Source organism: Anser anser, assembly GCF_964211835.1.
Source record: "Anser anser genome assembly, chromosome: 3".
Taxonomy (NCBI): domain Eukaryota; kingdom Metazoa; phylum Chordata; class Aves; order Anseriformes; family Anatidae; genus Anser; species Anser anser.
The window spans coordinates 39,867,877-39,891,280 of record NC_139722.1 but is presented as its reverse complement, the minus strand read 5'-3'; the positions used below and the strand labels follow the sequence as shown (position 1 = coordinate 39,891,280).

The following is a 23,404-nucleotide window of genomic DNA, read 5'->3' as shown; positions in this document are numbered from 1 at the left end:
GCCAAACGTGTGCATTAAGGAATGCCCCAAACCACTACACTCCTCTGTCAGTGTAGATTTATTACTCTAAGTGAACCATTATTTTTACAACAGTACTTCCAATGCATTTTTAGTGCACTTTCAGTAGGACAAATAGGATTGTTACCAGGTCTTTGAAATATTCATAGTAAACATATAACCTGCCATGTTAGTACTCATAAATTCATGTTTCAATTTATGTGCATTTACAAGATTGCAGAGAGCAGCTTCTTATCAAAGTGTTTGTTTGCAATTGCACAGAAGTTTTGATTTTCCAGGACTGTACAGGAAGATAATTGTACTAGTGTCTTTGATGAAGGCTATAGATGGCAAGTCTGTGAAATGGTTTTGCAATACTGATGCCTCTTCTAGAGATGATTATTCTATGTCTTTCTTCCTCATATGCAGTAATTCATTAATATTTATATATATTAATATTTATAATGTTTCTGAGACATAGATGAACTGGTAAGATTAACTGAAATTACCTATCTCCCTCCTCCTGGCTTCCTTTCAAAGATATTAGTGGTAGTGCTTGATAGATGTTTGATCTCTGTACTTCATCATACAAAAGGAATGTGAAGCACTCACTCCTGAAGTTTTTGAATCCTGTATCTAGTAGCAGTTAGATTAGAAGATGTTAAAGAGTGTTTTTCTGGCTAGAGGGATCTGCCTGGAATTTTTCTTTTCCTATAGTGTAATATTCTGTGCCTGTTCGTAGATACCATAAGATTTTGTATGTTGCTACTTTGAGCAGAGTTCACGATGCAGAATCCTTAAGTTACTGCATGAAGTTTGTGGTTGCTCTTGTTCTGGAGTAATACTCAATGGGTTTCAGTAAGTTCAATAGCTCATAAAAACGATGGCTATTCCGGTTAGCTGGTGAGAGCACTAAGTGAATTAATGATTTGAAAGTCAAATATGCTGTGGCAATGAATTCCCATTTTGTTTTCAAGGCATTGCCCTTTAACATTATATTAAAGAAATTGATTTCATATAGGGTAGTTCTTACTTTTTGTTTCTGAATTAAATTATTCTAAATTACTGTTTAATTCTAGCATCTGTTCAAAGGTGCTCTAGGACAGTTTCAAACATAAATATGTTTGCTTTTTGTATCTCTTCCCATTTAGGTAGCTGTGTTGGTAATCACCGTCATATACATCTGCATTCGTTCTATGAACTTTGGAACAATTCAGTAATTTGCACCGCTTTTGCATCTTACATGGTCATTTTTATTAAATATTTCTTGGACAAGAAAGCGGATGAAATGACAGTATGACATCAGTTGACATTAGCTGGCAAACTTTCTTAAGTCTATTTATATGAATTATTGTTAGTGTTCTTTTACTAACAGTGAAGTTGATCAGAAATTTTACCATACAGATGTTGTGTTTATTAGAAGTAACTAATGTCAGTGTTCCAGCATACATAATAATCACCTGATGGAAGGGTATGTTATGGGATTTTTAACCTGTTTACAGAACAATAAGTCTTTATGACATACGTGGCCCATTGCTTTTAAAATAGAGATTTAGTCAATGGAGATTAGGATGAAAACTTAGCTACACCATATCCACTAATTATAAATTCTATAAAGGAAATGATATCACTTCACCAATTTATTAGGATTGAAAGTTTATGCAGTTCAGTTCTCAGTTGCTTCTTGTATTAGGGGAAGCTGTTCAGTACGCTGTGTTCTCCGTTATTAATCAGTAATGAAGCTTCTGGCAGTCTTTACTATTGCGTTAATGACTAGTTTCATTTTGGGCTCTTAACACATTAAATTACCATTTAAATAAAGATTAATTACTGCTCTTTTATTTTTAGTATTTTAAGAGTAGTTATTAAAAAGTTACGTAATAAATACTGCTTTGTTCAAAATAGAATTGTTCCACTTAATGGGATGTGAGGGCAGTTAACGGTGAAGAGAGTAGTTTGGAAATAGTGACGGGTTCTTAATATTTTGCTTCTGTGCTGTGAGCCCAGTGGCGAGATTGTGAAAGTTTTAGGTTTGCTTGCGGGGAATTTTCTGCCAAAGTTAGAGCAATCTTTTTGTGTCAAGGACTAATAAAGAATCGAGCTCTGTACTGCGACCTGCAGCTCGGTAGCCATTATCTGTGATTTTATTAAACTGAAGAGCGGTGTGGCTGAGATGGCTAAACCTCCCACCTACACTTTGGGGCTGCAGTTTGGTCCCAAGCTATTATTTGCCCAACCGTCCTATTTTCCCTCAGCAAATATGCTTTTAACTTAAAACATGATAAAGCATCGCAGAGCCCTAGCAGGGAGAGGCCTTGCAATGGGTGGTTGCCTCAGGATCGTTTCTCTGATCGCATCAAAACCAGCAGACCCTCCAGATACAGATCCATCCACCTTTACTGTGAGATCTGCGGGCAGCTTATCAGTGACTCAGAGAATTTACTGCAGTGTTCTCAAGAGCCGAAACATCTTCAGCGTGGCTGTTTCACCTTTCTCCAGACACAGAGGATGAACTCATGTCTGAGAACCAGGCTAGACCTCGTTTGTGACTCCTTCAGCAAGATCAGACGCGTGTAGATGATTGCTGAAGTGATTGGCCACAATTTTCAAAGCAATCTTTTCGAAAAAAAGAAGATGGCAAAGGCGTGACTTGGTGAAAGAGATGCTTTCCATAGACCATTTCTTGAGTTAGATTAAGCTGCTAACTTGTTGACTGCGGCTGGGATGTTCTCCCTCCCTGGGTGACAGTGGCTTCTACTTCCAATTAGCGATCTCCGAGCTCGGTGGAGTGCCTCTGTCCACTCTAATCCCAAAGGACAGATGTGGAGTGCCTTGGTAGGGTGTACAGCTCTTCAGGCTGTTTGAAAGTTTAGGAGCAGGGTTAGTCCAACTTTCCCCATCCACTCAACTGCTGTCCTGACAGAGCTCCACAAGAACAGCATCGTGTGTGCAGTCCTTCAGCAAAATATGTCTAAAAGTTTTCCTTCTGTGCCTGCTGGCAGCCAGTAATGGTATGTTGGTACTCTAATTATATGACACTTTGCTTATTGGCCTTTCGCTAAATATTGACAGGGGTACTTGCTTTCAATGCCACAGCAGGAAAGGATTTCTAGTTTATCACAATGAAGTCATAATCTGAATGTTGCTTCTGCTGCTGCTCCCTGTATTATTTTGTGCTGTTAGTGTACTTCATGTGAGATCAAATGCAGTAGAATAAAACATAAGGATATCATGCCTTCATCTCAATGAAAATAAGTGGTTACCTTGTCGTATCTTTGCAGTTCCCTCTTGTCACCATTATCCACAAAATAAGTTGTCAACACGGTTTAACCATCACTTTCAGTTATTAGGGTGTCCTGGGGCGTGGGGTTCTGTCAGGTAGGCAGTGTATCACTGGTGGAGCTACCCCAGAATTAATCTTGAGAACATGCTTAATTATTTTAATAAGTTAATAATTTTATTAACGAGTTTAGTGTAGTTGAGGATTACGTGTACAGGAGTTGAGGATTCGTGGACCGATTCACGTACTGATGGTGACAGATTGAAAGCAGCGCCAGGACAAAAGAGAAGCAGCCCAGGGAGGACTGACTGAACTTTGGCTGTAGGTAATAGGCTAGGATGAAACGTAATAAGTATAGTAATAAGTATAAAAATACGCAGTCACAAAAACAAACACATCTGCCATCTTCTGAAGCTTCCTCATTTGACAGTGATGTGTCTCAGAAAAAACAACGGTTGTTTACAGGGGAGCTGAGAGAAGTGGATTTGGTGCAGCAATGGAAAAAGGGAAATACAGCCCTAGAACCTCTAGACTGAGACGTTCCTGAGAAAAAAGAACAGGGGATATATCTGTAGGTGTATGATTCTGGTTGCTCCCAAGTAATACAGATTTGTTTGATACGGTCTATTAAATGATAGTCTGAACATACTCAAAAACAAAACTCTGGACCAGTGATAGCAGTAAGAAAAAAATCTTTGTCTCTTGACTTCTTTTCGCTTCTCTACACATTGATGTTCTTTGTTAGAGTTTTTCTCAAAAGCAGTTGCTAACTCTTAGGGGCAAGGAGTCCTGACTGCCCACATGTTTGTATATGGAATATTAGAGCCGTCAGTCCTGCCTGGAAATTGTAGACACTAATAATATAAATTAATAGCAATATATTTTGTGTATCTGTTTATATTGCAGTAGGTGCCAGCGTACAGTGGGCATGTTCGCTCTCTGCAGGCACACTGCAAAATAATAAAAAATACTAAAAAAACTCCAGCATTGGAACTGGTGATGTAAACAGAAAAAGAATAACAACGAGGAAATCTGCCTGAGCACTGGGAAAATGAGGCAGTTTATTTTGTGTGCTGTCACAATTGCTGTCCATAAGAACAAAATGTTAATGAGCTATAATTTTATAAATTCACTGTGTTCTGCTGGATCAGATAGTCCCCATTTTGCTTTTTCTCATGATTATGCCCATGAATTTAGTTAACAAATTTGTTCTTTGTATAGAGTGTTCCATAGAAGTCCACAGAATTAAGAAGATTACCTCTGCAGTTTTCTGTTGTTGCTGCCAATAAGATAGAATAATTGGTGCTTGGTTTTAGACTATGGGTTTTTTTGTTGTTGGTGGTGGTGTGTTTTTTTTTTTTTGGCAGCTTTTGTTGTTTCAGCATGTAGTAGGTTTTTTGAAAATCCATCCAAGTTTGTTCTTGCTAAGCATAGGGTAGGCTAAGCCTTCTGGGAAGATTAAAATAATAGCTAATTGATTGTAGATTTCAATATATATTAGTTTTCTACTTCTGTATTAACTGTTTAAGAAAGAAAATATCTTCAAATGCTTATAATGAGTACTGGAAAAATGAACAGATTGCAATTTTTAAAGCCTTCTTTTTCCTGGTGTTTTGGAATATAAATATATCCAAGCGATAGAAAATTAGAATGATAATGCCTCATTTTCCCAAAAGCTTAAAAAAAAACAAGTGCTGGCAAAGGAACCTTGTGAAGTTTAAGAGAAGCAAATGCTGGGTTTTGCATCTGGGACCGAACGTCCCCCTGTGGCGTTCAGGCTGGAGGCTGACTGCCAGCACAGCAGCTCTGCAGGAAAGGGCCTGAGGGTCCTGGTGGCAAATAAAGACCAAGCGTAGCCTGGTTTGCGTTAGCTACAGCATAGCTGTCAGATCAAGGAAAGTCACTCCTGTCCTCCACTCGAGCATTTGAGACGCCACATCTGGAGTAACTGCATGCTGGTCTGGAGTCCCCGGTGCACGAGAAGTCACCCAGCGGGAGCGACTGCTGCAGGGGGCCGTGAGGAAGGGCAGAGCACCAGGTGTATGAGGGAAGGTTATAAAGAAACTGGGTCTGAAGAAGAGAAGTCCGTCCTTGGAGGTTTTCAGAATTTACCTGGAAAAGGTCCTGAGCAGCCTGACTCGTCCTTGAAGTCAGCCCTGCCTAGAGCAGGAGGTTGGGCGGGGTGGTTGCTGGAAGTCCCTTATAACCTGAATGTTCCCAGAGCGTGAGCAGCCAGCACTGTGAAATACAGCTAGTTCTTAAGGATATATATATATATATATATAACGGCATCATTTAGTGTGTTCATTGGGAAATAGTACAGTTGGATGCTTCTGAGCCTCCACTGTTGGTGACTGAATAGAGCTTAATTTCAGTAAATAATACACAGCATACCAGTTAGCTCTCTTCCCCTATCTTTTCCTAAGGCTGCAACTATTACTGCATTTACTTTCAGTACTTCCATTCTTAGTATCTCTGTTTTTTTTTTCCTGTTAAACGTTTACCTTTGTGAATGACTGATTTTTCTCATAATATCAAAAATACAAGAAAATACGTCTTTCTTTCCGTTGAGGGCTAGAATTGCATTACCTTCCAGAGGTTCTATAGCGCTCTTTCAGAAAACATTTTCTTCACCATAGTATTTACTTAGAAGAAAGGGTTGTTTGGTTTTGTTTTTCCTTTGAAGTAATTTTGCAGCTCTTTTCATGTAACGAGACAGTATGGATTTTTTAATGGAGTGCGTGGTGTATGTTGAGAATAAAGCGCCTTTGCTGGCTTAAACTAAAGATCTGGGAACATAAGTGAAACTGAGAGATGCTGCTGTTCTCTGGAATGCCTATAAAATGTAAGAGGTTTATAGATTATTCAAAGCCGCATAACTAATCTTAAAGATAGCAAAGAAAAAAAAAAGGTAGTACAACTTGATAGCTGAGTAGCAAAGCTCAAGAGTAACAGGTTGCAAAAAGAGCAGCCAGAGGGTAACTATTGGATGCGAACACACCGAGGAGATGTTGTAAATGTGTGAAATAACTTGTAGCTGTTGTGCATAATGGGCGGTAGAGTGGTGAGAAACACGGTACAAGTTGCTCTGGAAACAAAACTTGACTATATGCTGGGAAGCCACGTTCATGCCATCTGACATTCATACCTTTCCTTCTCCTCCAGTCTTGTCTGTGTCCCTTGTTCCACAGTGACTCCAAAGCAGAGTCCCTCAAAATTAATGCTTCAGACCATTCATGTTTTCTTCTTCGCTTCTTTTGTTTGGAGTACTCTTGTCATAATACCTATGGGATGAAGCCAACCAGCTATTCTTTATCGCATTAAGGATGGTTGATTTGAACCTTCTGGTTTTGTTTCGTTTGGTAAATAATAAGATTTGAAACCAGCAGTAGCTAATGGAAGTGTTATTGCACTTTATTTTTTGTGATTTTCTCTTTTTTTGTCTGTTTTTGTTTTCATACTGACTTTGCTTTCTTACTTTTCTGGGTAATTTTCTAAATATTTTACTATAGAATAGAATCATAGAATATCCCGAGTTGGAAGGGACCCACAAGGACCATCGAGTCCAACTCTTGGCTCCACACAGGACCACCCAAAAATCAGACCGTAGGTCTGAGAGCATCGTCCAGTCTGCTCTTCTTTGGGCTGAACAAACCAAGTGACCTCAGCAGCTCCTCATACGTTTTGCCCTCTAGACCCTTCACTATCTTTGTAACTCTCCGTTGGGCACTCTGTAATAGTTTTATGTCCTTTTTATACTGTGGCGCCCAAATCTGCACATAGTGCTTGAGATGAGGCATGACACTTTTGGATTGTGAGAAGTATAATCGTACGGAGAACTGGATTTTCAGATGATGTGCAGATTGTGCTTACAGTAGCTTTTCTATGCCCAATGGTATAAAAACAAACTATGTAAACGTTAAGACATGCTGCTTGTCTCGCTATTAAAATTACGTGTGCTAATATGCAAATAGTTTTTTTAATCATTTTCCTTATTGAAGAGATGGCACAACAGAAGGGTGAAGTTGTGTCACTAAACCACGGAGTTATTGCTCACCGCCAACTGAAAATTGCTGGGGAAGACGCAGGGGGCGAGAGGTTTGTTTTAGCACTAGATGAGCACGGGCCATGCAGGTTATTTCTCATCTGCATTGCATTCATCCCTCCTACTTGTCACGGTGGAATAACCAAACAGGCCAAATTGCGAAACTGCCAAATTCACCATGTCATGGTGCAAGTTGTGTTTTGTTGTCCTCCCCATCGTGGTCAGGTTGTTCTTTCCTAGGCTTCCATGTCTGAGAACATTTTGGCTCCCATACATTTTGGGACTTTGGGACTTGTGATTTGGGACTGGCACCATTTTTTGTTTTGCTTTCTTCTGTCTTAAAGAAAATCATCTTTTGCAGAAGAGGGATGATTTGTCCACGATGATTTTAAGCTCTCGAATGTGGTAATTTGTTGCTGCAGCTGTTACCGTGCTATAATTGCATCCTGAAACCTGTTTGGGTGTGCCTGTCTATGTAGAAAGCATAATTTGTTCTGAGTAATTGAGGATACCTTGCTAACAGCTGTTTATGGGGCCAGCTCCTATGCTTGGGTTGAAACAGACAGTTTTTCCTTTGATGCAGACATCCTCATGCTTAGTTTCCATCAATGCAATTGCATTTGCATTTTCTTTTGAGTAGAATTCAGTACTCAAACAGTAGAGCAAATCTGCCCAGGCTTCTCAGAGTTGTAGTCAAATTTAGGAAACTCGTTGTAGATAGTGTCTTCTCTGAGAAAGGGGTGTCCTAAATCTGCGTGTCTTTATTGTGTCCTTCAGAAATTACGCTTTTCATGCCATATGATTAATCTGTTCTCGTTTTTGAAATCAGGCCTTTGTCTTTCCTTTCTGCATTAGACCAGAGGCTTTTGTTGGTAGTGCAGGCAAATCAAATAAAAGGAGTAGGATGGATAATGGTCAAGGGGGAAGAACAGATATAAAAAATGATTTCTAAATAAAATGGTAAAAATCAGACCCTATTAGAAATTAATTCTAGTAGAATGAGACAATGGTAAGGTACTTGGACAAAGTCTTTTAGGTCTTTTTTAAGCATTTATTAACAGCTAATTGGTTAAAAATACCATGAGAACAGCCAAGATCAGGCTTGAGGGGGGATGAGAAAGCAAACTGTTGTTTTTAACAGTTAATAAGCAGAATAGATCTAAATTTGTTAAGATTTTTAGGGGTGAGTGATTTTGAGTCTGAACTGAACAAATGAGGTTGAACTTGATAAATGAGCTTGAACTTGTAGTACCTTTGCAAAATGCAGATGATAATCTCTTTAAAATAAATTACTCATGAATAAATCAAGATGTTGAAGTTGCAAAGGGTGAGAGATGGTATAGCAGGGCAATTCTTAGACTAGGAAATTGTTTCTGAGACCTTTCTTTATAATATATATAGAGCGTACAGTGAACACCATGAATGAGAAATATTTTAAAATGTCAGATAGTGATAAGATTGGAGAAAAACAGTTGGCAAAAATTATCGTATTGAGAGGTACTGTGCTGTTTTTAGGGCAAGTAAAAGGCAAATGCAGATTAAATTTAGATAAATGGAAAAGAATAGGCCCGCAAACAATAACACAGAAGGGAGAAGAAATATCAAATGAGATAATTATGCAGGATATCAACCTACAAAGGAAAAAGGGTTGTGGATAATATCCTGTCTAATTATAATACCCATAAAGGAGGGCAGCTTCAGCCACCACCTACTCCACAGGCTGCCTGTAGAGACCATGGAAACCTGTTCATTCCAGAGGGGGAATCCGAGAACCTCTAAGAGCAGAGCCTGACAGGTGCCTCACTGGGTCTCTTAAATGGATTTAGGGGTGCCAGTCTCCCTCAGTGGATTACATACAAACCTAGGTCCTAAATTTTGAGTACCTGAAGTGATGGTGCAGGTACTTTTGCTGCTTGTCTCTCTAGACGTTTCCAATTATGAGATTAAAGACAGGAATAAGAACAAATTCTTATTGTACAGCTGTTTTAACTACAAGTGAGCATATCCAGTGTCATATTCCCCACCGACTGGCGTTGCAGCTTAAATTTCACTTCCACTACTGCTAATAGATTTCCAGAAATCTACTTTTTTCCACCATTTACATCCTCAAATACAATCTGTAAAACCTGAGATGTCCTTCAATCTTCAGCTCTGTTAGACCTGTGATGAGAAAGCTGGTGATTCTTACCCAGGGTTAGCTGATTAATGTGGAATGAAAATAGATTGTGCCCGTGAAAGGCTGTCCAGTCTGCAAAAAGATGAGATTCCATACTAATAAAAATGGTAAGGGTGTTTATCTCCTACGCAAGGAGCTGGTAACTAGCACGTGTACGGTTTGAAGAATGCCTCTTATACCTGGAAGGCCATAATCCTAGGGAAAAACAAAACTGTACACAGACAGCAGATCAGGTACGAACATCTTTTTGCATTCTTAGGATCACAGAATGGTTTGCATTGAAAGGGACCTTTTAGAGATCATTGAATTCCACCACCCCCCCTGCCATGGGCAGGGACACCTCCCACCAGCCCAGGTTGCCCAAAGCCCCATCCAGCCTGGCCTTGAACACCTCCAGGGATGGGGCATCCACAGCTTCTCAGGGCAACCTGTGCCAGGGCCTCACCACCCTCTGAGGGAAGAGCTTCTTCCTAATATCAAATCTAAATCTGCTCTCTTTCAGTTTAAAAGCATTACTCCTTGTCCTATCACTGCACAGCCTGGTAGTAATTCAGTCCTCTATGGGCATAACTCGCAGTGAAATATTCTATTAAATGAATTTTTTCATGAATTGACTTTCATGTGTATCATTGCAAGGCTCACGTATATAATTGCTTGGCGGCGTTCCAGAATGATTATAGTATTTGTAAATTTTCACATCTGAGAAAGAGAAATATGTACTAAAACTCAGTTTAATAATAGAGATGCAGTATCTTGTTATGTAATAGTCAACAAAAACATTATTTATTTACTTTTGTTTGACAACAGTAAAACTACTGCAGTTCTATCTTTCTAGCATAAAGTGAGAATAAAAGTGAAGAACAACAGAGCTCAGTGGTGCTATTATATTTCAGCAAATTGAAGTTTTCAAAATGCCACTTTTGCTTCTCTCCAAAGGAAAAAAAAAAAAAAAGGTTGATTGTAGAGAAAATAGCATGTTATATCTTTGTGAAAAATAATGTAGAAGTATTTGAAAAGGAGAAATCAAAGATGTGGCAGCATTGTTAGAACCATTGTGTAGACGTTCTGTTTGTATTGCGAAGAACTATAGATGTTTTCATTTACTGGGGAGGAAACTGTAAATATGCAATATTGCTTTTTATGTTACTAACTTCATTGAGTTACTGTTTAATTGGTATATTGAAAAATTTCTGCCAGTGACTTTACAACTGAATGCTATAATGAAATGTCACTTCTTTTCAGAAAAATGTTACTTTCTCTTGATTAGCTGAAGTATTAAATTTGTTTCAGTAAATGAATCTATTGATTTTAGCTTAATGTGTTGTAATAAAAAAATATTTGAGTATGTTCTCAGTTGGTAGATTCGTGAGATGCTGTGCTGGTTCTGTACAGGCACTGGTGTGGGATTTTTATCTATTCCTCGTGCATCAAGCAGAGAAGTCAGCATTGGCACAGAAGGGAAATAAACACCTCGGTTCTGCTGGAGGACATTTCTCTCGGATAAGCTCTGCAAAAGTCATCCTCAGGCTTTTTTTCTCTGGGTCATCCAAGACCCAGTGGGAGGGAATGAGGCTGTAAGAAAACAGAGCCTCTTAGTCCAGCTCTTCACTCCAAGTCTGCCAACCCACAGGCAGTTTTTTGGAGGTATTTATGTCGCCCATGGTCCGCTCTGCCTTGGGGAGCCACCCACTGCCTGCATATTAACGCTGCATCGCACGAGAAATAAAACGCCCAATTAGTGTCATATGTTAGCCTATCTAGTTGTAATTTAATGGTAATACAGCCAAGTGCAGCCCAGCTCCCGCTTCATTTCATTAGTGGGTCATGGTTAGCCATGCTTGGTTGCTGACCACCGTAGCAGCAGATGAACTGAGTATTAAACCATTTCTTTTCTATAAACAAAATATCTGAAGAAACATGGGTGGGATGTAGGGAAGAGGCTGGTTTATAGTAGAAACAGCGTACAGGAAGATGCAAAAGCAAAATCGGAGACAATAATGCTTGCTTTCTTTTACACAGTAATGCAAGATGCCACTCACTGTATTTTTCTACATCATTACGTTCTCTTTCCACTGGTTACACTCTGGCTGCCGTTAATGCATAGAAAGAGGTTTCGGAGTAACTGAACTTCAACAGAAGGAAAACAAAGGACATCTCTGAATAATTTAGAAGGACATTTAGAGATCAGTGAGTCAGAGGTTTCAGACTTAAAACACTGAAGTTAACACTAAAGCAAACAGACTCTGAATAAAAGCTTAATTACTAGCTTGTTAATATTTCATTCAGAACTTTAAGGAAAAAATCTGTAATTAGTAATTAGTAGTTATAGCAGGAAGCTGCAAAACAAGGCTTTCGGTTTCAATTTGGGTTTTCCCCAGTGTGCGCGCTCTGGTCTGACAAATCAGCTCCTTTTTACTTTGGGTTTTTCAACTGTAGAATTATGTATATAAAACCCTTTATCTAAAGAATACTAATGAAGTTGGTTTAATGTAGAAAAATACACTTTGAGATGATCAGAGTTGCCGGTGCTGTTCCCTGTTCTTTCCTCTTTTCTTACCTCCTTCCAGCACTGCCTGTTCTTGTAGAGAAAAGCCTTTAGGAATTTATTTCTTCTAAGTCCTTCCTGGCTGGACTATTAAATGATTGATTTTGACATTGGCCATCTCTAGAATGGGTTTATGATGTTATTTGTAATGCTGTTACATCATGCGGGAAGCAAATCAAATTTTTTAAACTGTATTTTTTACAGCACTAATGTTGTTTCAGTCTTGGGCCCCAGGTGGAGGAGGATGGCCACTCAAACAAAACTTGAGCACAGTGCTCAAATTCTAATTTCTCCGATTTCTGGAGGGTTTAAGAATCAGCCCATCAGGAAGCGTTTGCAGACCAGATCTGTCTGAGGAGGTTTTTTTGGAAAGGACATCTGGTTAGAAAACCCAAGTGACTTTTCTTGGATTTGCTCACCTTTGGCAGCTGCTGCTGGTTTGCTGAATAAAGTCAACGTTTGTGAGCAAAGCCAGGACAAATGTGCTCATCTAGAGCGGGCATTTCCAAATTTCCTGTCTTTCAGGGTTTTGGTAGGTTCTATTTCCAAATGTGAATTTTGTCAGAGTTCACCATTCAAAGTTGTAACCCTGTTTGTTAGTTGATGGCAAAAACTCAGAAAACAACCAAAAAAAAAAAAAAACCACACCCTGATTTGTCTAGAAATGTTTCTGTCCAAACAGACCAAAAAGTTTAGCGGTGTCTCTGACCGCCACATCGGGTAAAGTCGTCTGAGGCCAGCTGTGACTCTCGCAAGGCCATGACTATTGCACGTCCCTGTGCGTTCCTCCACCTTGTGATGACAGCAACCTGACTGTCACCCACCCCACGTCCATTACAGCGCTGTCCCTGGAAATCTGGCTTCCTAAACCTGCAGATTCTTTAATAACAAATGGAAAGGAGGAGCTTGCAATGAACTGTAAAGCAGGAAGGACCCCTCCTTTGCCTCATTTACCAGCAAATTTGTGCCATTGATGGATTAGCCCTTGCTTACCCTTCTTTGAGACGACTGACCTCAGCAGCTGACGGGCACCGTCATGCCATTTGCTGCATCTCAGCCACCATTAACTTCCCTATCTAGCCCTTTCCGTTCTGTAGTCCCACAATGATCAGGAGGAGCTGCATGCATAGATTTTTAGATAGCGGGTCAAATTACACTGAACATCTTTAATTGCTTTTGAAGAAGGAGGAATAAAGATTTCTGTGATTTAAGCCTCAAAGCCAGTTAGGCTTTGAAGTTAAAGGTAAACGATTCAAGAAAGGGAGGGAGTTCGAGCCAGCTCAGCACTAGAAAGGCAGTCAAGAAGTGAGTTAGGGCAGTTGAGGACTCAGACCACAGCAGTTGCTTTGATCAAAGCTGATTTTTGAAAGTCTGCATTAAGCCAGTAGCCATTAATCTGTTTATGTTGTGATGTATCAGGAATGAAAAAAGCTAAAAGCCTGTTTTCCTTCTAACTGAAATCACAGAAGAATGAAAAATACAATGAAAAATCCTTAACGTGGCTTTCACAGCTCTTTTTCCCCACCAAATCTTTGCTTTATTATTTGGATTTTGTAGTATTACTGAATAGATTTATTTGGCTCTTCTTGGCTTTGTGGTTTTTATTGTTGCAGTGTTTCATTAAGGCATTTATCAGCTTCCTCACTTAGGTGGTTCTAGCAGTCACCTGAAATTCATCCGGTGTCACGAGCTACAAAACTGAAGGTTGAGTTCTCAGTGCTGCAAACTCCAAGCTCAGCAGTCGGGGGTAGTCCCATCCCCTCAAAATGATGAGGTTTTAAAAATGGTTGTAGTTTGACTTTTTTGTTATCCAGTCCTTGAAAATTTAAAGTTCTTGGTTTCTTACAGACACAGAAACTAAAAACTTTTTTTGAAAAATATGTTCTACTCTAAGAGACTGGTGTGATTTCAAGATCTGGCACTCTTTAAAGATACTAAATATTGCACAGACTGTATGAAAGCTGCAGTGAACAAGGCTCAGCTGTCTTCCGTAGCTTGACCCTCTGGTTCTTAGGAGAGTTAGTTGATGACAAGCCGTTCAGTCTAGTGGAGTGGATGGGAATTGTCTGAATTTTTATTTCCTGCAGGTCCCTTAAGTCTCTGCATGCTCTACTATCAGATTTATGACTAACTAGAAATTGCCTCTGAAGTGTATGAAGGAAAAAAATTGACTACTTTTTGTAAACATTTCCAAGGCAAAAAGCGAAACACATTAAATATGGGAGATTAAAAGTGAGTTAGCTTAGTTCTGGTCTTAGTTCGTGGGAACATTCTCCATTCTCTCTGTACCATCTCAACATTTTCAAGTATTAATAGGATTTTTAGATGTTGAAAACATTTATAAATTTATAATCTTGCTCCCTACCCCCAACCTTTCTAATAATGCTTTCATAGCATGTTTAATAATTTACATATCACTTAGATACCAGTATTTGATAATGTCAGTATGCCAAATTCAACTTCCAGCGTTATATGTTTCTTCATATGACTGCTATAGTGAGAATATAAAGAAAAATTTTGATTATATCTTTTTTTTTTCTGTTGTTATTCAGTAATGTTCCAAGGCGAAGAAATGTGAAGCATGGGGAAAGCAGAGCTGCTAACAAACCAGTTTGGGCTTTGTTAGGCAGTGGATAGACGCATGAATATATTACATATGATTATCATAAAATTACGGCCTGGAAATTGAACAGTCATGCTGCTGCATTTTAGGCAGTACATTTATAATAAGCTGTAATAAAGTAAACACTTTGAGTGGATATAAGAATAGGCATTACTTGCGATCACAAATGTACGTTCAGTTGGTGCTTTTGAAGCCCAGTTTAACACAGCAAACAGATTTCCTTGTAGCGTTGACACAGTTGTTCGCAGTGGTGAGTTTTTGATTTATGGGGAGAAAAAAACTTTAAGCGTATAAAGCTAGCTGTTTGGGAGCAAAATGGAAGAAAAGAATATGATTCATAATGGCTGTTTTTTGAAAGCTGCATGTTGTTACAAGTAAAAGTGGGTTTGAAAGACTCACTCGCAATTACTTGGTACTTTGGATTCTAGTTGCGATTTCTTTTGGTTTATTCTGATGTCATTTGGCGTTTTTCAGAAAGAGCAGAATATCATTTCTAAGAACGTTTCACAACCTGGATAAGCAACGACTAGAATTAGGTTTAGGGCCTGATCCTGGTAACTCTAGCACAAGCTAACTGATTTTATGATACCGCCCTGAGATATATAACTTACAAGAATAAGAGTTTGTAGAGCCAGGGCCCAAATAAACAGCAAACGATGCTATCTGAGTTGGAAAAGAACTTTTTTTTCAGTCGGCACAAGAAGGCTGATGGGAAGCTTCTGATGGCACAGCTGCAGGGCTTCTCCCTGCAAACTGATCCACGGGGGGACGGCAACAAGCGACAGATCTTCTTGTCGAGTGTGAGACAGACAGATAAAACGAGATAAAAATAGACTCCTACGGTAGTAACAACTTGGATATAGAGAAAAGATGAAAAGCAGTCCTATGAGAAAGTATACTGTAAAATCGAGGTATGATAAACATCGGCATTTGTTACAAGACCCATGTCCAACATGCAAAAGAGACTATGTCAGAATTAACTTCTTTATTCCGTCCTGACAGTCACCTAGCTTCCCTCTCTGATTTGGAAGTATAGAAATAGTGTTGCCAGACGTTGTAAAACAGTCGATAGCCTTGCTTTGTCTCTGGAAGATTTGTTTTGGTTTTTACCGATAAATTATTAAAGAGATCTCAGCTGCCCTGTGTTGCAGGATTTCTTGGTATCATGAGCGTAAGTACCTAAGGGGTAATTACGACGGGCTTTGAGAACCTAATGGGGGGTAAATGCTTTCCCTGGTGTGTGACCACAAACCATCTCTCTCTGCTTCCCCATTTGCAAGCTGAGAATAGTAAGCCTTATGAAATTCATAATTTATGAATGAGGTGTTGTTTTCAAAGTGTATTCTTTGTTGGTGCATGACTCTTGTGGCTGGATCTTTGTTTCTTAGCATGCAGAGCTCTCAGTTTGGGGCTGTCTCCCTTCTGTAAAAGCAGTTTGAGTGAATAAAAAACACAAATCGGGGTTAAGAGTGGTTTTCATGAACTAGCTCATGTCAAGCAGAAATACAGTCCTCAAAATAATTCAGGTTCTGGGTGAAATGTTTCCTTCAGAAATCCCTGCTGCATTAGGATTACAGCTTTTCAGTCAACTCACACCACATATCCTTGCTGGTTTAGCTAGCTCTGTCTTCCCCTCTTGGAGTTTCTTACCTTCCTCATGGGGGGTAGCTTTTTTTCAGAAACCTCCTGGGGGTTCCTTATATTCCAGTGAAAGGTTTTTGTTTGTTTTCTGTGTCACCCGCTCAACAGTTTGATGGGGTATTCTCCTTTGCTTGCATCTGTCTGTTTTAGTTCAGGACTTGGACAAATGCCCTCAAGTTTCAGCATTCAGGGATGCTGAAGGGCTGACAGATTATTTGTGCTACCAATTCTTGCTGTGCCAAAGCCAAGAGGGCTACCTCTGGCCTCTGCAAAGTTCTTCCAGGTGCTTGTGGTGAAGCATTGTTCTTACCTGTTTCTCCAAATTCACGAGCTGTACAACAAGTGAAGCTCTGTTTGCCCCAAATCCACATCATCTTCTATGAGTGTTCACACTGACTCCTGCCTTGAGAGCTCTGTTATTGCTCTCCTACCACCTGGAGGGTTGCTGAAGTTGCCCTGTCCCCTTACAGGTTCCTCCTCTTCCATCCATGCGTGCTGAGGGTCAGACTGCCACGAGATGCTTTTTTAATACAACTTTATTTAAGAACTCAACCCAATGGAGGTATGCTGAGTTTACGGGTCCTTAGCACAGGATTCTTGTTTCTCAGTTTCTGTAGAAGATGTGCAGGGAGATCTGGTGTTCTTTGATCCAGAAACCTCTGCTGAGGAGGGTGCCTGGGCGAGGGCTATCTATCTGGGACAACTTCCATTTATTACGTTGGTTCATTTAACTTTTCAAGACCTGTGGTCCCAAACAAAGCTCAGAAGAGCACAGGTTTCTTACAGGTAGTTCAAATGGTGTTGTAAGGTTGGGTGTACCTTGTAACCTTCCAGGATACGTTAAGAAATCTATTTCCAGCTGGCACGGAAAGTCATTAAGCTTGTAATATCACCAACGCAAGGAAGGTTTGTTATTCCTGATGTTGCCATCAGTCAGTTGTCAGGAAAGCCCCAGGACTGCAGCCCATTTTACATATCAGGAAATGGTATCCATATTTGAAATTACTACACGTAATATTTTCTCAAAGAATATCTTAATCTTACATATTAACAGGAAAGAATAAATCATGAACTGTGAGTACTAGGCACTGGAAGTCAAAAAAAAAAATCTACAATTCAGAAAAAACACGCTCTTGTGACTTTGAATCACACCATTTTCCTTTCTGGTTTGTTCTATGATGTTCCAACACTGGGTGTTAGCAATGTGGTTTAATGTATTGTGAACAAAAATGTTAAAATTTTTGTATTTCTTTACATTCCTTCCCAGGAATGAGCTCTCAAAATAGGAGCATTTCCTATGCACACAAGAAGCAGCGTAGTTACATTTCAAAAGCTTCCTTAATGTTAAATAAATGTATCAACTGCATTTTGTTTACCCAAGCTGATCACTGTTTGTTGGGTAATACATTACTTAAAAGGACACACAATCAGTATGTTTAATTTAGCAACAGAATTGGATTACCAGTGTTGTTATTTTACTTTTGACACATCTATGGTTTTGATAAAATAATCTCTTGAATTGTATTAAGAAATGGATATTAAATTACATTATGAAATCTCTTCTGGCTTGAGTAAAAATATGAAGCAATTTACTTAACTGATGAATTTCTGCCAGTTGTCAGTGTTAATATTTGTGGGTCTGTGTACGGTAATGGTACATACAGGTATTTAATAACCATCCTTTATATTTTTATAATTCTTTGAGAAGTTTTAGTTTTACTATGTAAAACACGAGATACTTTACATGAAGGGGGAAGAAAGTTGTTTAAAGCATCTGAAGAAGCTGTCCAAAAATTGGGAAGAAGCACTGAAGGAATAACTTTGAGTCTGAAGCCTTCAGAAATACCTCATTTTGAGTTTGGCTTATCATTTTATCTTCAGAGGCTGTTCATTTTGTTACTGCTGCTGCTTTGTTTCTGTCTCCATCCTGTTCCTTCAGGAAGTCATGACCACTCTTCGTTTCCTCTAAACCCCATGTAATTGTTCTTTTCGTTCCCTGGCTGTTGCCATTGCTCATCCCCGACCTTCAAATGATGCCGTTACTGCTGCGGAGTCACAGGAGCAGCGGGCAGGTTAATTTTCCTCTATTGTGTAGGTCATTCAGTCCTGCTTGAGAAGTTCAGAAATGATGTCTGTAACGCTGCACTGGAGTGTGGTGGGGCAGTCCCAGCGTTTGACAGTAACGCAGAAGGCAGGATTTCAGATGTGCTGTTCTGCTGGAGAGGCTTCGCTTCCTAAGCTGTCACTTGTGGCTGAACGTACCCCGATCTCCTCAGGACAAAGGAGCTTGCAAACGTCATGTTCTCGGACGGTTCTTGGAAAAACATGGTTTCATGTTTGCAGAGTGGTTGACAAGAGAAGGGTGGGCTGCAGTTCTCCTCCAGCAGGATGCTGGGAAGCCACCCAAGGGCTTCTCCCTCGTGTGCATAGGGCTGATCGCTTAGTTTGGAATGTGCTTATTTTGCTTGTTTGTTTGCTTCGGCTGTGAGAATGCATCCTAATGGAGAAAAGTTAGTTACGTTATCAGAGAGGAAGAATTTCTTTCTAGACCTTCTGTCAGCTCTGAGCTTTTTTCCACTGCAGGCATTGAAACTCAAGTTTAAAAAAAGAAAACAGTTCATATGCTTGAGCATTATCAAAAAAGAATGCCTCCATTGCACATGCTAGCTATTAAAAAAATCTATTTTCTGAGGAGAATCTGCTCTGTCTTGCCTCTGTGTTATAATTCTTTGTTTAATTCTCTATTTCTAAATAGAGATCGTTTTAATTTCACAAGGTTTCAACTGCTGCTTTCTCGGGATCTCGGAAATAGGCTGATGACTTTGCATGTGGAATAAGCAAGAGAAATAGGTGCATTGAAGAACAATTTTCTTTCTATAAATGTTTGGTAATAGAGGGGAAAGTGCAACAAAAGACATTTAAATAGAGAAAGGATTGGAAATAAAGGATTGGATATAGGATGTTAAGATTTTGCTTACAAACATGACTGTCTTTTAAATAGACTATTTACTGAGATAAATAATTTCAGTTGCTTTGAAAAACATATGTATATGGAAACATAGGCCTTCTTTCAGTCAAGTTTCCATTTATCCAAAAACTTACCTCTTTTTTTTTTTCTTAATAACTTGAATATGAAAAAATATGAGCATTTGTAAAGTTTAAGATTGTCCATTCTGGACAAGCTTTCTGAAATATTAACTACTTTAATTTCTTACCATTAATACCTCTTATGTAAAGTAGCAGCTTGCCCAGGGGTTTCTTTCCCCTGAGAAAGTAGGGATGATGAGGCTAATGTTTGAATCAAGTCTTCAGAGAAAATATACGCGTGTCAAGTAAAACAAAGAATGACTCAACGGGGGAAATGGTGGCCCAGTCTGATCATCAAGTGCTGAGTGGAGGTGCACAGAAAAACCTTGGCTACTGGTAGTATCACAGAAAATGCAGCTATTTTCATGGGACCAGACCTAACTACATTCAGTGTAAATGGTTTCTCTTTTTTCATCTTTTCAAGATTTTTTCACATCCTGCCCTAACTTAATGTAAAATGTGGCTGCATATAAACACACTGTTGTGATTCATCTCAAAATGACTCCATTAGTCTGCTAAGCGAGGCAACTTAAGATGTGTTAGGTATTTCTCTTTTTTAATATATTTTTTTTCTGAAAATGGGGAATGGAGGGAGACTTGGGTGAAAAAAACAGCAGTTTTTCACAGTGAATAGCACAAATGATGGTGGCAGGGGGAAACCTGTCTCAGCAGGGAGAGGCAAAAAGCTGTTTTCTTCTTGTAGTCTAATGGTCTGTATTTGTGTCCAGCCAGATTTGATGGTGAGCTGTTGCTAAAGTGGGGGGTGCAACTCTTGCTCACTTTTTTCCTATCATCTAGCAATCTAGCAGTAAGGTAGCGAATCACTTTCCAAGAGGGAGCTAATCTGTATTTTTAGCAAGTGATTTCTGTTGGGTAAATTGGCTGGTTCCTGATAACTAGAGCAAATGCAGTCAGGAACAGCGAGTGCTCCTGCTCCTTCTCTGGGTAGGAATGCAGGTAGTGCACGGGCTGGTGACCGTCCGTCCCCGTCCCCAGGACACAGCTGTGGCCCAGACCAGAAGCACTGTCCTGATGCACATCACCTCTGACATGCCCAAGTCTGAGATGTGATCCTCTGGGATTCTAATTGTGACCCGCTGTCTGAAAATAGGCTAGGGAATGAGTATTTAATGGAGGCTCCGTGGAGTCCTTAGTGTTTCTGTATTGAAATTTCCATCCTGAAATCACTGAATGCTGGCTCAAGGCGTTTTATCAACGGTGAGGCAGAAGTATTGGCACTCCACCAACAGCATCGCTGCTGATGAAGATAAGTGTTTTGGCTGAGACCTGCCGTCATTCCTAGGACGCTTCTCCCATTTCTGAGAAGTGCTGGCTGGGGGAAATACCTCTCAGGAAGGGAAACGGTGGTGCAATATTCAGTTACTCCCACAGGCTGTAATACTCCAGGGGAAGAAGAAAGGCTGAACCTAGTCAAAGGGAGAACCAGGAAGACACCATTCTGAGCAGTTCAGAGTGAGTTTCCAGAGGGAAGGAAATTCAAGACAGTTAAATTTGATGGTTTCCCTCTTCCACTCTAAAGCTAAAGCACCAGAAAGTAGCGTACAGGTGATAGCAGATTTAGGATGTGAATTATAGATGCGAGGATCACTGTGGGCTTGTTTAGCCCTGTGTGTAAACAGTACTCATTTAGAAGTCTACTAAGATAGAAAAATGGTTTTAATGCTGAAAAACATGTTGTGCTCAGAGTACTTGTCGTCTTAATCAAAAACACCCAGGATTTGCTAAAATGTACATAAAAGCTACGGTAGATACTTCTGTAAGACTGACATCACTTAAAGTATTGGGATCAATATGTGCTGTATTTCTTCCTTTATAAAAGTAATTACTACAACTTGCAGTTGTTAGAGACTACGATCACCATTTTTCTAACAGGAAAAATCATTTAAGTCAGTGCTTTGGCAGGTGTTCATATTTTGTAGAAGGATGTGTCTCTCAGATTGCTAATGAATGGCCAAGTGACTATCTAGGTAGTTAATAATGCTGCTTAATTGCCACAGTCAGATAGAGCTGCCATCTAATTTATTGCTATTCTAAGCATCCAAACACTGGAAGAATGATAAACCATGAGAAAGCCATATGAGATTGTTATTTAGTTGAAGTCATTGCCTTCAGTTTTATATATTCCTCTCTCTGGCAGATGATCCTTTTAACATTTTCCTGCTTTGGCAGAAAATCAGACACATGGCCATACCCCCCGCTGCCCCCATTTCCACTAGGCAGCTGTTTTCGAAGTAATACACCTTCCCAAGTCCTTGTGCAGCCAACAGTTCGTTCCTGTGCTTGTACATCCATAGTGGGCTAGAAAAGGATACTGTGTTTTCCTCAGTATACCTAATGGAACAAGAATATGTCCAGTGAGCACGTGTCAGTCAAACATTTGGACTGCGTGGAGCTTTTCCACGTGGATGTGAAGAACTAAGGTGCTGTGCAGAGAGGCAGAGGCTGGTCATTTGGGTAACTGGTTAATTTGATCCAGGCGGTCATGAGCAGATGCAAACTTTGCTTGAGGATTAAATGATTTTAGCAAAAAAGCTCTTTACAGGTGATGGGATGGCGAAAGGAATAATGCGTGACGTGGAAACCTGACTCTGGCTCTGCAGCGTACAGCATAGCAGGCGTCAGTTGTAAGCGAGTTGAACAGAATTGTCTTATAGCATGATTTTTGCTTGACAAGTAAAATCCCAGAGCTCCCTGTTTGGGAATGAACAGAAATACTCAGAGTAAATGCCAAGCAAAATGTTACGGTCCTGCTTATCAAATTAAGGACAAGGCATGTACCATGCAGTGTAGGATGACTCAGTCCATGTAGAGAACCTTTTTGTTAATTAATCGCCTTTATCTGGAATTAATGGAAAACAGGTTCATGTGCTTTTTCATGGTATGTGCTATTAAGCTGCCTGCAGACAGTTATGGCCTTTTTGAAACCTGCATCACCCTAACGGTAGTAAATTCCTTTGTCACTGCTCAGGAGTTGAGTAGACAACAGAGGTGAAGAATTATGCTAATGAATTGAAATAACCAGCTCCTTTTTATGAGAGCACTTAGGCCAAGATGCTGAACCCATTAATACAACCCGTGTTGTATTACCCCGTGTAGCTTTTGATTGGTAAACTCTAGCAAACTAAGCACAGCTAGTAGTTAAATACAGATTTGTACTTATGAAGTGGCTCTTTGGAACAAAGTGAAGTATATGGGTAAAATTGTTAAAGCCTTAGATAAGGTTCTCCAGTTACCATGGTTACTTGAAATTTTTGCATTGTATCATAGATTAGGATGCATAGGATGAAGTAGCCAAAACAACTAGGAAGGCCAGTGCGTGTAAACTACATTTCCAAATCACACAGCATTGCCAAACAGAGACAAATAGCTCAGGATATTGGTTGCTGACAAATCTATGAATCAATAACACGAGACCTGAAGGGTATTCATGTGTGGCTTGAAGTCCCACATTATTTTGGAGTTATAATTGTTATTATTTTTTTAGTACAAATGAGGAGGAAAGAAAAAAGAAAAGAAAATATCCTCAATAAAGTAGAGTGGAATGATTTTCCATAAGCTCTTTCTGGTATTGAAATCTGACATTTGGCTTTGAGACCTTCAACAAAGAAGGTTGATGAAACATGGATAATACATTTCGTGCACTTAGGCTGGCAGTAGCACTTACACTGGAAGCAGTTTATTCCCATGGAAACCCATTTGCATTTGGGCCAGAAGTGACTTTTTTCCCCTCTGCTAGAGCTGCTGATGTTTTAGCATAATATAATTGCTTTATATTGACAGCAGATTTGAAAAGTATTTTTAAAATGTTGAGTAGCTGAGCATATATGGATGATGGAGTCTGTGGGAGATGGAGTCTGTGCAGTTTTTCTGCGTAGGATGGAGGCACGTTACTGAAAAATGCAGGACAGCTCTTCATCTTGGATTATTTGTCACAAAAAGAAAAAAAGTGAAATGCATAATATGTTTATCCCAACTATTTTTTTTTAAAC

The 23,404-nt window shown here is 39.6% G+C and overlaps 1 protein-coding gene across 3 annotated transcripts in view; it reads left to right on the top strand.

The window, feature by feature from the left end:
- Positions 1-23,404, top strand: part of RNGTT (RNA guanylyltransferase and 5'-phosphatase) — a 187,900-nt gene that overhangs the window by 158,894 nt on the left and 5,602 nt on the right. The window contains exon 15 of one of the 3 annotated variants that reach the window (XM_083831492.1): positions 1,149-23,400. The exons of the other annotated variants lie outside the window; for them this stretch is intronic. Coding sequence (XP_083687618.1) covers positions 1,149-1,217 — 69 coding nt within the window. The 3' untranslated portion in view covers positions 1,218-23,400. Of the gene's footprint in view, positions 1-1,148; positions 23,401-23,404 lie in introns of those variants that run through there. 3 annotated transcript variants of the gene reach the window in all.